This window comes from Mustelus asterias, chromosome 15, assembly GCF_964213995.1.
Source record: "Mustelus asterias chromosome 15, sMusAst1.hap1.1, whole genome shotgun sequence".
In the NCBI taxonomy this organism is placed as follows: domain Eukaryota; kingdom Metazoa; phylum Chordata; class Chondrichthyes; order Carcharhiniformes; family Triakidae; genus Mustelus; species Mustelus asterias.
In genome coordinates this window covers 42,299,741-42,314,753 of record NC_135815.1, presented here as the reverse complement: position 1 = coordinate 42,314,753, position 15,013 = coordinate 42,299,741, and the positions used below count along the sequence as shown (strand labels likewise).

Sequence of the window (15,013 nt, the reverse complement as noted above, 5' to 3'; positions counted from 1 at the left end):
CCATTCCTGTGAATTCATATCGTCACACCCAAAAGATAATCACTAATCTTTCCACTTCAATGCCAAGAAATCATGTTGATAAAACAATGTTTTGTTCAGTGTAGAATAAATGGTGGACATTACTGACCATGAACTTCATCATACTGCAACAATTTACAAAGCACATGGATATCACCAACAATGTAAACATCACTGCTCAGTTACCTGGTGTAATGGTAAATGATTCAGAGGATATTTAACCTACTCCAACTGCCAATTTGGCTTTATGATATCATTTCAATTGCTTTATTGTGTTGAAAAAGATCCTCTAAACCAATCTGTAAATGAGCATTGAGCCCAATCCGAATGTAGCCCTGATCCAAAGCATCCAGTAAAACATCTGCATACCTGGTTGGTAATACGGCCACATCTCTGCAAATCATTCCCGGATGCCATAGCAATGGCTGTGGCAATGGCAGGTGGAGGGCTGGTCTTCAGGCTGTTACAGGTACAAATCAGCTGGGAGAATGCCTGCAGCATGTCAATCCTCAGTTTGACAAATTCACACTGAAAAGTCAGGGGGTTGGAAGGTGTGCTCGCAGCCTGAAAGGAATATTAGATTTAACGCAGCTTGTCATTGTTATGCTCTCAAACTATCTCACAAGCTCTTTTCATATAAATTTGCAGGTTTCCTTTACATTTCCTACAGTTGCTCTAAGTAAGATGATTATAAAAGAAAATCAGACAGCAAGAGTTTCTTTTGGGGATGGCGTTGATTGACATGTCTGAAGACACAATCTGCGCAAGAGGGATACAGAACATTTTTATCATAACAATAGGAAAGCTGCAAGTGCACTCGGGCTTGTTCAATCATAAAATACAAGGGGTTTCACTTTGGCATAGACGTTAGTAATGCTGGAGGAAAGTTAGAAGCCTTGTTTGTAACACTGCATGTTAGAACAAGTCATATGGATTGACTCCATGGATAATAGTTTATTGTGAAATAAAGCACCTTAATGATTCATATCTGACCGTTTCCTGCAAGGCACTGGCTTAATCTACTTTGAGAGACTGAAGCATGTGTACAAAAGGTAAGCATATCTGGTTCACGTCGCAAAGGGGGTATTTATTACTATTATGCTATTATTATGCAAGTAGAAATACGACAGCTAGAATTAACTCAGCAAATAGTCTGCTTAGCGGAGCGACCAACACTGCTGAACCCGAGAAGATACCTACACCAAATCTGTAACACTGGCAGCCTTCAGTCATCGGGCACAGTTTACATATTGAAGGATTCTGAAAATGGTCAGGGAACGGCTGTGTTTCTGAGAGTTCTAGCACTATTCATCTTTTAAGCCTTCCATTTATCCTGATCCACAAACCCTCAAGTGCCTAACCTTGGAGTGAAAACTCCATACTATGCCCCTGGAGGATTTCTGGTTGAGTTTTGGGACAAGTAGCTGAGTAGAGTCATGAAAATCTAGATAGAAAGAAGCAGTCGGAGGAAGCCGGGGTGGAGTTGAGCCTTCGATTGGCAATTTGGTCAGTGAGTGGGCTCTTGACTTGGCAACGAGGAAGGAGTTTTAGATGATGGCTGCCAACGTGATGAAGGTTATAGACGACAGACTCAGCTGTTTGTCACAGAATTTCAGTGCTCATATTGCTGAACTGCAGAGTCCTAATAAGAAGCTTGATGAAGCGGAGGGAAAAAATCCTTATTGTCGAGAATGCAGCTTCCTCAGTTGAAACCCACTTTCAATCCTGGGAAAATCAGCGACATGAAATATCAGGTATCCTGATTGATCTGGAGAGCTGGATCTGGAGGAGGAGTGTCTGCGTGGCCAGCTTTCCAGAAGGAGCTGAGGGCGAGCTCCCAGCTAAATGTTTTGAGAACCGATTACCATGTTTTCTTAAGCGCGACTCGAAAGCTGGGCATATGAATCTTGATGGAGATCATACTTTGTTTTCGAGGCCTGACCCCTAGCCAGTAATCATGCATTTTCAAATTTCATAGCAGAGCTTTCAATCAAGCTGGAACATCTGAAAAGTTTCTGAATGCAGTTTGTCCTGCTTTATCTTGCTACCCTGAGGGTGACATCTGATGGGTCCTTAAGGTTGTTCGACAATTGTATTAATGCTTTGGTCTCTCTAAACTCACTGGGTGGGGATAATTTGGAGTCATAATCTGCAGCGTATTGCCAATCCTGGATTTTATCCATTGTTGCTACACTCCCTTTTTGATTTTGTGATGTTATTTATCATGTTGACAGGGGTAATCTATTGTGAGCACCAAGGCAAATTTCACCTGTTATCCTTTGAAAACCAGGGATGTCCATTTGCTGATAACAGAATGCATCCCTCAGTGTGTTCCTTTAATTACTCCCAAGCTTAAGACACAGATTTGACCCTACTATATCCTTGTTATGCCACAGGTGCAGGTGGCATGGGGGACTACCTGCATTGCTTCTGGTCTTGTGTCAAAATGGAATGATAGTTTAATATCCTTAAAGAGCTTGAGTGTTGGAGAGCACACTGGGTAAGTTGTATGGCAGTCGGGCTATGCGATATGTATCCTTTTAAAAAAAATAATACTGGCATTTATAATTGTTATATACAATGAGATATCCTTTGCTCTTGTCATGGCTACTGAGTAGTGCCACTATGGGGAGGTTGGTGAGTGGTTTGGTGTAGAGGTTGTGGGTATGGCCCAACAAGTCCTCACAGCTGGTGAGAAAAATCCCCTTAGAACTATTGGTGTCACGTAGTTTGTTTCTGTATTTTGTTATTCTGGGGTCAATGAATCTCTGACGGACTCCTGTAAAGGTACAGACAGAGCACATACCCTGGGAAAATACATTGTTTTTTAATTAGTGGTGCCTTTGGTATAGCTGGAGATAGGGAAGTATCCTTTGGTATGCACCTAAGCGTGATGTGAGAATCTTTAGCTCATCAGCCTTTTCTATACTGGTATCAATATCTTATATTCTCCTTGGCTGAATACGCAATGGCAGTAGCTACTTTGAAAATCCTGGAATGCAAGCTATATGTCTCTAGTATCCTGTTTGTAAGGGTGCACACCATTATGTCATTTACTCACGTCTTTCTCTTGTTATCCTGTTTTCCCCCCAATATCTGGATCATCCTTTCATTGTTTGTATTTTTGGAGGTGCCATTTGTGATAACTAATCCGAACCAACCGTGTTGGTGCTCTCGTCTCTTTCTGTCTGTATATTTGGAGAAATGATTATGCTGCACTGTATCAATTCTTGAGGATTTGTTGCATTTTGTATTGAACTTACTGTCAGTGAAGCGATGCCTCTCTGGTAGTATTTCAAAGCTTCGGCAATACAGGCCAGTGCAACACGAGATTCATTGTCTTGCAGGCCAGCCAGACATTGCTCTGCTTTCGAGAATTCCTTCAAACTGTTTAGCCAGAAGTAAAAATGTTCAGAGGCTACTTGCGTCAACAAGCCATGATAAAGCTCTCCAGCCATATCGTGGTTTCCCTGAAAGTACCAGTAAAGAGAAATATTGGTCAGAAGACATAGCTGCAAACTGGTGACATTTCATAATGTAAGCATGGAATGGGTAAAGGGATTCTTGCCCAAATTCAACACAGGCAACAAACACAGATTTTCCTTCCCCTGGAAAGTACTTGGCTTCTTCTCATTCCCCCCTTTGTCATGCTCAGACTTGGAAAGTGTGTGTGGGGAACTACTGGGTAAAATTTATGATCTGTCACAGCACAATGTTGAGCCTACAACTTCAGTCTCATCTATCTGGTTGATCTTTAATTCCTTCTGAAAAGGCTTCACAGCCTGTACTGTTGCAGAAAAATTGCTACATAATCAAGTTTTCTTAAAGTAAATTAAGAGAATGGTTAATGGTCTCGGTGCCATGTACATGACATGTTTTATATCCCTGAAAATAAACAAGTGTTTGGTGCCCCTGTATAGGGCAGTTGCCATCCTCTTGTTCCTAAAATTTAAATTCTAGTAGCAACTAATATTGAATCTAAGCTGATGAATTTCACTTCAAAGAATCCTTAAGTGCAGAAGGCGGCCATTCAGCCCATTGAGTTTGCACTGCCTCTCCAAAGAACATGTTACCCAGACCCACACCACTGCCCAATCCAGTAACCCCATATATTTTTACCCCGCTAATCCACCTAACCTCCACATCTTGGGACACTAAGGGGCAATTTTGCATGGCCAATCCATCTAACCTACACATCTTGGGATCTAAGGGCTAATTTAGCATGGCCAATCCACCTAACCTGCACATCTTTAGACTGAGAGGGGAAACCGGAGGACCCGGAGGAAACCTAGACAGACACGGGGAGAACGTACAAACTCTGCATAGTCCCCAAGGCTGGAATTAAACTCAGGTACCTAGTGCTGTGAGGCAGCTGCGCCACCGAGCCTCCCCATATGTTCTTATATTAGCTTGCTAAAAAGATAGTGAACAGGTATAAAACAGACTCTTTAAACAGAAACATGGCTTAACAATGGAAATCTACTGAGGCTAACCTGTTGCTATGGGAACCATACATCTGGTCATTGTAAATCTAAACTGTTTAATCGGGTAGAAGAAACAAAAAACCTGACAGTTTGATCAGTTTCCAAGACCAGATTCTCCAATCAGATAGTGACGTTCCTTTCTAGTGCAGAAAATTTTAATTTTTTTCTCTGCCAGGAATTTCTTTTTGGTGGGTGGAGGGCCAGGTGGAAAGGAGAAGAAAGGAAATGAGGATCACAAAACTAGAAAAAGATGAAATTGTTCAGGATTTTCAGTGCGATGTTGCTGCACTATTTGGTATTTGCCACTAGAGGCTGCAAAGAAACTGCAATAAGCATTTGCAGCTGAAGTCAGAACCTGATCCATCGCAGTGAAGAATACATGATTGTCATGTTAATTGCAGATTATCCCTATAGCTTCCAGGGCTGAAATAAGAGGATATCAAATCAGCACATAAGCACTATACTGACATCATGTACCAGAGGTGGCCAAATCTTCAAGCTGCATATATCTGAGAGCCACAAGGCACAAGATAAATGTGAAGATCAGTCAACACAATGTTGATTTTATTTGAAAGAAGTTGCAACCACCTACTGAACAACAAATTTGAATTAGAGTACCTGTGTCCCAGTACAATAGATTATTGTATTCCTGTTCCCTCCCTTTCCGGCTGGAGGTTATAAGCTGATGGGTCAGCAGTGAGAGTTAAGGAGCCGGGGAAAATAGCATTGAGGGTCACATGGCCCTACGCAAGATGGCAGAAACTATGAAAGAAATCGCGTGGCGGTACTGGAACAAATTGTTCATCTTAACCACCCTCCCAGTGCTGTTACCTGCTCTCCAGTTCTCTCCTGTGATGCTGTTTGTTACTGAGGCTGCACCCAGTTATATACCCTCCCTCCATCCCTACCTTAATGGGACGGAACTCCCCAATGGATACCCGGGTTCCACAATTCTGATAAAGTCAGGCCCAGAAGACCTACTAAGAGATGCAGAGAAGTGTGGCGTCTCCTCAGAAGATCTGGGCCAATATGTTCAAGTAGCTCAAAGAAGAAAGGGAAGTTAGGATAGGTCATTAAAAGAACCCAGTTCCTGATCTGTGATCATCATAACATTCACCTCTTAACCACACCTTCTGATCCTTCCGGGCAGATGGATAATGGGATGCTTTCTGGAGCATGTTCGTGGAGAAGGATGTAAATTTTTGAGAAATAAAAACAGGGATTGCATTCAAGAAATGGGACACAGGAAGACTGCCTCTGCTTGCTTCCACTCCTGTCTGTTTAAACACAACAACAAATATCTTCAATGACAGAAAATTTAATAGTCCATCCAGCTCTCATGACCCTTGGCACAGTCTCAAGAACAATACTGAAAGAACCCTGGGCACTTTCACTAGGCAGTGAATAATGAGGAAGGAGAAACCTTTAGAAAGGAAGAGAACATGCTCCAGTTTCCAAGATACTTTGAGGAGAGACAGATGTTTCTTGCAAAGCTCCGATTTTGACACATCAGCAATACTTGCTTAAATTTTGGCTATAATTTATTTATAAAATACTCACCATTCTGGATGCCTGACGGGCAATTCTGTAAACTGTCCAGCCATTGGCTACATTTTCCAATTGCTGTTTTATGACACTTTTGACTTCAGAAGACAAAGTTTTTTGATTGGCTACAAAAATGACTGTAGCCAATGCTACCTGGCAAGCAAAGAAGAAACATATGAACCAAAAGCTATGAAAATATTTTTATTCAAAATGCAAAGCAACAACTTAAATCTATAAAATGCCTTTAAATTTAAATTTCTAAAACATCCTAAAGCATTTTACAGGACCATAATCAAACATAATTTGAGCCAATAACAAGTTGACCAAAAGCTGAAATGTAAGTAATCAGAAGACAAATCAAATTAGTTTCAGTGTTATTTTGCAGTGACAATTTCATTAAAAAATTTATTGAATAATAATTATGTTTGAAAACAATTGTGTATTTTGGAGTAACACTATGAAGCAAAAAAAGTCACCTTGGAGGCAAAATACAAATATTCTTTGGTAATGAAAAAAAATCACTTTTCAGAGGAATAATGATCGATTCTGAGTAAACAAAATTAATTTTACTTAAGCAATTATATTTAAATAATTGTAACAAATACCAAGTTCATCTTTGATAGCTTAAAACATAGAAGACTTTATGGGTTGATTCAACAAAGGTAATAAATCTGGTAAATAAAGACAGACATCTTGGCCGCCATTTTCCCAGTTGCACACCGGTTTGGGGAGGGCCAAGGTCTAAACATGCTGGTGAGTCCGGCAGCAAAGTGATTTGGTGCTGTTTTGGAAGGGCGCCCTGATCTGACAGTCCACTGGGACCTCCCCCACCCTTATCGATGACATGTTTCCCCACCCCCTCCCCAACATGGATCGCAGGCATCGTGGCATTAGGGCCATCCCAATGGGTTCCCGTTTGACCCCCCACCCCCCGACATGTCCCAATGTTCACCCTCCAAACCACCCACCCCCCCATCATAGGCTCAGGCCCCAGCCCCTTGGCACTGCCAGGTACCAGGCAGACGCTGCTAGGGTGCCAGGTGGACAATGCCCAGTCATGTCCCTGGCCACCTGGGGGCTTCAATAGCCTCCGAGCCCCCGGGTGTGGCCATCACGCCTGGTTGCACTGGTGGAGACAGTAGTGATTCTCGCCAGGTTTGCACTGCACCCAGAGGGTCAGAAGGTTCCAGAAGCTGGGAGAATCCAGTATTGATCAGGCTAAACATACTCAAGTGCTGCTTTAAATATGCTAATCAGCCTCACGCCCTTTCTGGGTGCAACTGGTTTGTGCGGGACAACTGCAAATGGTTTGGCGCTGGGCACGAAACTGGTTTTTAGGCCCTCATGTTATTTTCTGAGATCAGCACAATCTGCGCCAGGTGCAGCGAGGTTGGAAAATTATCTCTCAAGGGGCGGCACTGCTGCCTCACAACGCCAGGGACCCGGGTTCAATTCCGGCCTCAGGCCATCGTGTGGATTTTGCACGTTCTCCCCACAGCTGCGTGGGTTTCCTCTGGGTGCTCCAGTTCCCTCCCATGGTCCAAAAGATGTGTAGGTTACCTTGATTGGCCATGCTAAATTGCCCCTTAGTGTCAGGAGGATTAGCAGGGTAAATACGCAGGATTATGGGGTTAGGGCCTGGATGAGATTGTTGTCGGTGCAGGCTTAATGGGCTAAATGGCCTCCTTTTTCACTGTAGGGATTCTATGAATCCATAACATAGGATAAAATGTTCTCTTAGAAAACCAGAGGTTTGCCGAAAAGCAAATTCTAAATGCCAAATTAAATAATAATGTATTCATAAAGATAAATGTGATAGCGGTTGTCTGTGTGAATCATTAAAATATATTTGATCAGGTGTCATTGAGTGTTGGCATAGATGCAATGGGTTGAATGGCCTCTCTCTGCGCAGTAAAACTTTATGATTCTCCCATGTGATTCTACTTGTCATTATCTATAATAAAGCCAATGGATGCAACATCAGTAACACCAGACTCTGAAGTACTCATGTTCCTTTCATTCAAATCCTCATTAAGAAAATCTGCAGAATTTTTTACCAAAAGTTCTTGTTGTTTGTCTGTCGATGAAGATCCAATCATTTTGTACAAATCCATTAGTTCTCCAAGCATCCCTTCTCCCAAGACAGGCAACTGCACTGCTACAGCTGCAAGGCAATGGCACATTGGAATACGAGCAGTGTCCTGTGCACTATGTAGTTGGGTCAGCAGAGATTCAACCACTGGCTGGCTCAAATGTGGGCGACTACGCATCAGCTTTACCATGCATGTAAATGCAGTCTGTACAAGAGGAAAAAAGGCAAGCATTTGAGCATATCAAGTCTACAAATCCACTGCTTTCAAAGAAACACATTAGGATTCCACCAGTACCAATGAAAGCACAAAGAGCACATTCGCTCGGTCTACAAAACATCATCAAATGCCATTCTTTACAGAACAATCAGAAAAATATGGCACTGATTTGTAGTATTAAAAATCACAGTAACAAAGACATTATTACCCCCACCAATCCCATGGCAGACCAGAGAAGGTTAATACGTCAGAAATGCAAAACATGATGCTGAATTGTCACGCATGTCCATTTATGCAGCATTGCAAAGTCTGACTTCCCTCTACTCAATTGCCACGATGCCTGATCCTCCGGCACGGCCGCCATGATTTCACCTTCCCCTCCTATCCGAGCGCAATAGCTGATATTTTCCCACCGAGTTGAGGTGGAGGGGGAAAAGGAGTGCAGGGAGAAAGATAAAGAAAGGGAAAGAGAGAGGGCAAGTAAAGGGGCAAGGGGAAAGAGAGAGAGAGAGATGAAAATAGAGAACGAGCTGAATATGAGAGAAGACAAAAGACAGACAGAACCAAAAGAAAACAGTGGGAAACAAGTGGAGACACTGACAGTTATACGGAGCAGTTTGTATTTTGGGTTATGTGTATTAGTTAAACCAGTATATACTCCAGATGTTTATATTTGAAATACTAATGAGTTCTGTTTCTTGAACTTCATAAATGGGACGGACAGTAAAAAAAGGAGGCAGATTTATATGAAACTTCAGAAAAATTCAATATATTAATGAGACAAAGTCACTGTACAATGATGATCTCTTGAGAACTGAAACATTGTCAAAACATTACTTCTCTAGAAGTAGTGATGAAAGTGCTGGTAAATGGGTATACAATAGATAGGTGTTTGATGGCTAGTACAGACATGATGGGCTAAAGGGCCTCTTTCTGTGCTGTGAAACTCTGACTCTAGAAGCCGACATATTTCAGAAATGAGGGAGGGAAAAGTGTACAATGATGTTCAGTGATTTATCACAACATTGACCTCTCAATCTCGTGAACATTAAAATGGCAAGTGCAGTCAGATAGAGCGGGAAAGGTAGCAGGAACAATAGAGGGAGTGCCATTCCCAGGATGACCTTGTATTCCCTCTAATAGAGAGATTACTGTGGCATGCTGTGGGGTTGAGAGCAAGGTGCCAACTCATGTAGCTGTAATTAGTGGATGGATGCAAAATTAGAAAAAAATGTTTGTATTGCAAACAATGAAGGGGTGGGGGATGACCTAACATTCATATTTATAGTTCATAATGCAGAAACACATGCGCACCACATCCCAGTCTATTATTAAAATGATTTCTTACTGCTTTCCTTTCACCTCGTTGTCCATTCCCATTTTTTCACTTTTAAAAAAAATCACTGAATAGAATCACGCAGCACTGAAGGAGGCCATTTGTCCAGTCATACCTGTGCCAAAAAAGCTGTCCAATTTATTAGCCCCAGCCTTTACCCCATAACTCTGCAAATTAATCTGGTGGCACAGTGGTTAGCAGTGCTGCTTCACAGCGCCAGGGACCCAGGTTCGATTCCCAGCTTGGGTCATTGTGTGGAGTTTGCACATTGTCTGCGTGGGTTTCCTCTGGGTGCTCCGGTTTCCTTCCACAGTTCAAAGACGTGCTGGTTAGGTGCATTGACCTGAACAGGTGCCGGAGCGTGGAGACTAGGGGAATTTCACAGTAACTTCATTGCAGTGTTAATGTAAGCCTTAATTGTGACTAATAAATAAACTTTAAGTTCACAAGAAGTTACTTCAGATGCTGAAAATCTGAAATAGAAACTGAAAATGCTTAGCAGGCCTGGCAGCATCTGAGGTAATGCTGTGACCTTTCATCAGAACTGGGAAAGTTAGAAATGTAATAGCCTTTCAGCAACTGAAAAAGGTAATGTGGAAAGATCAACAAAGGGGAGGGTCCTTGATAGTATGTGTGGGGACTGGAGGGCAGGAGAGCCTAAACAATAAAAGATGTGTCGAGAGGAAGTGTGAATGGTGGGATAGCTGTTGAAACAAATGGAAAGTACATCAGTGAAAAAGAAGCATGATACAAACAGGGGCAGAGATTGTGATATAAAGTTGTTAAACTCAATGTTGAGTCCAGAAAGCTGTAAAGTGCCCATACTGCTCGAGGAATAAGCTTCATTGGAACACTGTAGCAGGCAAAGGACAGAACAGTCAGGGTAGGTACGATATAAGGAATTAAAATGACAGGAAGCTCACGGTTAGACTTGTGGACTGAATGGAGCTGTCCCAGTTCAATTGAAAGGCCATAGTCTTAAAATGTTAACTCAATTTCTGCCAGATCTGTTGATTATTCCCAACATGGTCTGTTCTTATTTCTCCTCAAGTACATGTCCATTTGCATTTTCTATGTTCCAAGGAAATCTTTTGGGTAGTGCATTCCAGATCTTAGCAACCCTCTGTGACAAAAGCTCTCCTAATTTCTCCCCCAGTTCCTCTACCAATTATTTTAAATCTACGATCTCTGGTCCCTGACCCACTTCCCAGAGGAACCTGCTATTCATTTGCTTTTCAGCATGCTTCCCAACCCTTGTATTATCCTTATGCAATGATTTGGTTGTGATTGAAACAGGCAGAGGATGTTGCCAGTGGGCCAAGCTTCAATCAGGCTGGACAAGAAACAACACTCATTGCAGCACCAGTGGTTTATCCATTTCACTGAAACTGTAATTTAAATAATTCTGCTCAAGTCAGGTGTCTTTCTGTAAAGGAGGGGCAAAACATTAAATTGTGGTTCTTATTAAAATCATCATTTTCAGCTCCCTGATATCAGTCCACCTAATATGCTCTCTCAGCCATGGTGACATTTTCTGTCAAGAAGCAGAAGCTGCATTGTCCTTGCATTGAAGGATAATGCACTCTGAAAATGGGCTGGACAAGAACTGCATTTTACTGAGACATGCAATATGTTTAACTAAAATATCCTGCACAGCTCTAGCTTTCATTTCATGGATCTGAGAAAAAGTGCATTGTAACAAAAAAAATTTGTTTTATAATTCTTCCTTTTTTTGGCTGCCAAACTCAAACTCAAATATTCCGAACAAGCCAAAAATAACCCTTCTATGGTAATAGGACTTTCATATGATTCATCTTACTCATCCATGAGCAAATCTCATTCCTTACCTTTAAAGCGTTCTGTGCTCCTACACCATTTTCCTGGCTGCAAAGAACTAGGATAGACTGCAGGGCAGAAACTGCATCTTGTTCCAAAGACAAAAAATCTGCAAGCAGCAAACGTGTTTAAAATAAAATATCTGAGAAGATAGTTAAATATTATTCTATCTCCAAAGCTAAGTAATATATGTGTATAAAGCTAAGGAGGTTGGGAACTGTAAAAAAAAACTAGCTTTAATACTAGCTAAGCAATTTCTCTTTCTTGAAATAATAATATTGACACAAGGCAAAACTGTGGACATTCTTAACCACAGCAAATTCAAGTTATTGTTTTGCAAAGCTCAGTCACAGTATCTACAGCTGGACCAATGAGAGGACTTCATAATTATACATTTGAATTGGCCAGTTGGAAAAGGATGATCATTACAGCAGAAAATCGTGAAAGAACCCAATTGCAATGTTAGCAGGACGCAGAAGAACAAGCTCTATGATCAAAACTTTCTACGATGAATGGATGATACGCTTTTACAAATACCCAAAATAGTGGGCAATATAAATTAAGCTCAACATACATTTGTGACCAATGTTCTTCGCCAAATGTATAACATGTGACTACACACCACGAACAGTTTTTTGGGGGATTTTTGTGCAGCAAAACTTCTGGCAGTTTTAAAACATCATTTCAGTTTATACTTTATAAACACTGAACAAGAGTTAACTATAACTTGTAAAGTCCGAATATAGATTATCAGCTGATACCTGGGATCCAGGTAGACCAGTGCATTTGGTTACCACTTTTAACACATGTCGCTTCTTGTTGGCTAGTTTTCATTTTGAAACCATTATGCTCACTCAACATCCCCTATGCTGTTCTGGCCCCTATTTGTGCGAAGGATACCAAAATGATGTATAGAAATAGTGCTTCTGCGATGCCCCTTTGGCTGTTTTAGGCTAACAGCACAAAGTAAGTGCAAACAGGTATTGTGTCATCGCAATAAATTACAAACTAGCTCCCAGAGGTGAAAAACCAAGTTCAAACTCATGAAGCCCCCATCTTCAGATCTGTTTTTCTGATATAATAATCAATTGATATCTAAAACTTAACTTACAATATGATCAATTATACCACAGAAAGAGGTGCAAGTATTAAGTGTGCTTTTATTTACTCAATTATGCCACATTTACTTGTGTGAATCAAGTTTTGTCTCCAAAATACTCAAAGACAGCATAACTTTATACCAACATTTCGGGTGTCCATCAAGCTATTCATCAATTTTCCTCCCCTTCACTGCTTAGCATTTACATTTGTTTTTCTCCATTAGCTATCATTATTCACAGATCATTTTGTGCAAAATCTTGCACAATTTTAATTCTACCCCTGAAATCACATGCACATTCTAGCACACAGATAGTGCCTCGACAGTTCTACACTCAGCCCACTATCCAACTGGAAATCTGTTTTATAACTGGATAAATTTCAGAAAAATATAAAAATTTACAACCTCCTCTAGCTCATCTTTTCCTTGTTTTAATTCTCCTCCTTTCCTCTACCTCCCACCATACACACAATTCCTGACAACACCTCAGTAAAATTCAAGATGCCTGACTGTGGAATACCCATTCGAAGCACTTTATGGAGTAGCTGAGATCTGACTTTCTGAACTAAAGGACTGCAATGCACTAACTGCTGAGTCTGTAACAACTCAGAATCATAGAATCCCCACTGTGCAGGAGGCCATTCGGCCTATTGAGTCTCCACTGACAACAATCCCACCCAGGCTCTATCCTTGTAACCCCACGTATTTACCCTGCTATCCCCTGACACTAAGGGGCAATTTAGCTTGACCAATCCACCTAACCTGCACATCTTTGGAGTGTGGGAGAAAACCAGAGCACCCCAAGAAAACCCACGTAGACACAGGGAGAACGTGCAAACTCCACGCAGATTGTGACCCGAGGCTGGAATTGAACGCTGGCACTGTCAGAGGCTAACCATTAATGCAGTGTAACAGAGCAGGCAGCTTATAACTTTTCAGAAGCTATGCGCAGACTCAAGACGCAGTGATAGACACACTTTCTCAATCTCAAATCTGGCTGCAGTGTCTTCCAGTCAATTTGATCCTGCTCTCGCTACTGCTTTTTATCCAGGTATATCGCCCATGCTTAAATTTGCACTTTCCACTCATCCTTCATTCCCAAAAAATTAATTATTGATTCTTTCAATAAAAAAATTTGAATCAAAACTCATGACTGGGATTGTCCTGGCCCGCTGCACTGCTCTAGTAGTGCGACAAGCTGGGAGACATCAGTGGGGGGGGCCTGTAGCGGAACTCATGACGGGCGTCCAGCAAATCGCGAGTCTCCCAGGCCCTTTATTCTGCCGTAATTAGCCCCGTGCCGGAAATCAGTGTGAGGCTGATTACCATATGGAAATCTCAATTTCCATATGATCAGCGGGCCCGGGACGGTATTCTCCAGGCTGGTTAGTGTCTCCCCCCTCCCCACGCCAGGAGAGGTTCCCACCAGCGGGGTTCACAACTGCTCTCCACCAATGGGGGCCAGGCACGCTTACCCACTGGTGGGGACAGAGGTTATTGAGGCCCCTCCCCCGGAGGTCAGGGGCAGGAGGGTGCCCCTTGGAGAGTGCAGGCTTGGCACTCTGGCATTGCCCAGTGGGCAGTGCGAAGGGGAGAAAGAGACCCGCTGCACACTCTGCAATGGGATTGGTGGGGGAGGGAGGAAGTGATCGGGGCTGGCCATGGGGGGCTGGCAATTGGAAGGAGTTTTGGGGATAATATCAGAAAGCTAGCGATCGGGAGGAGGGCAGGGGGCAGTGCACATGCGCCGATCACCCCACTGACAGATTTGTGCGCTGATTCGGGCCTCTCAGACCCTGCTACCCTCTTACCGATGTGCATCTCTCTGAGGCACTCTGTGATGCACAAAGTGCCAGAGATTCATTAAACTAAGTACCCCAAAAAAACAGGCAGGTACATCTCCCGTTTTCCCACCTGTTGGGCACTTGGCTTTTTTTTGGGATAGTCTTGGCCCATATTTTTAAAATTACATGCTTCACTATTAACAACATGAGTGCAGATTGTTGGATATAAAAATAAAAATAATTTTGGATAATTATACTTTAGATCAATTTGTTTAATTTAATTATTTCCTTTAAGGAGATTCTTGATATTTTTAGTAAGAATTACCAGTAACCAAAACATAGATTTTAAAATCAAGTGAGTGCAAGAACTTTAAAACAGATTCCTATTATTGACACTTAAGAGGTGAAGCTGCGTGTTGGTTCACGTTTATTTATAGTTTCTAGAGTGCCAATGACTCATGGAGCTAGAATTTTAAATAAGCTTCATGATGGGTTATTTAAATATATAGTTGTTAAGGCTGCATCTGCCCATAACTTCCATCCTTGTGCCAATTTGTCCTAACAATATTTTAAGATGAGCAGTAAAAGCATATTAAAACTAT

At 41.9% G+C, this 15,013-nt stretch overlaps 1 protein-coding gene across 1 annotated transcript in view; it reads right to left on the bottom strand.

The window, feature by feature from the left end:
* ints7 (integrator complex subunit 7) overlaps window positions 1-15,013 on the bottom strand; it is a 46,254-nt gene that overhangs the window by 13,188 nt on the left and 18,053 nt on the right. Inside the window, exons 10-14 of the mRNA XM_078229826.1 lie at window positions 11,540-11,637; window positions 8,105-8,344; window positions 6,063-6,200; window positions 3,282-3,488; window positions 388-582 (exon numbers count right to left, since the gene is read on the bottom strand). Coding sequence (XP_078085952.1) covers window positions 388-582; window positions 3,282-3,488; window positions 6,063-6,200; window positions 8,105-8,344; window positions 11,540-11,637 — 878 coding nt within the window. The remainder of the gene's footprint in view (window positions 1-387; window positions 583-3,281; window positions 3,489-6,062; window positions 6,201-8,104; window positions 8,345-11,539; window positions 11,638-15,013) is intronic.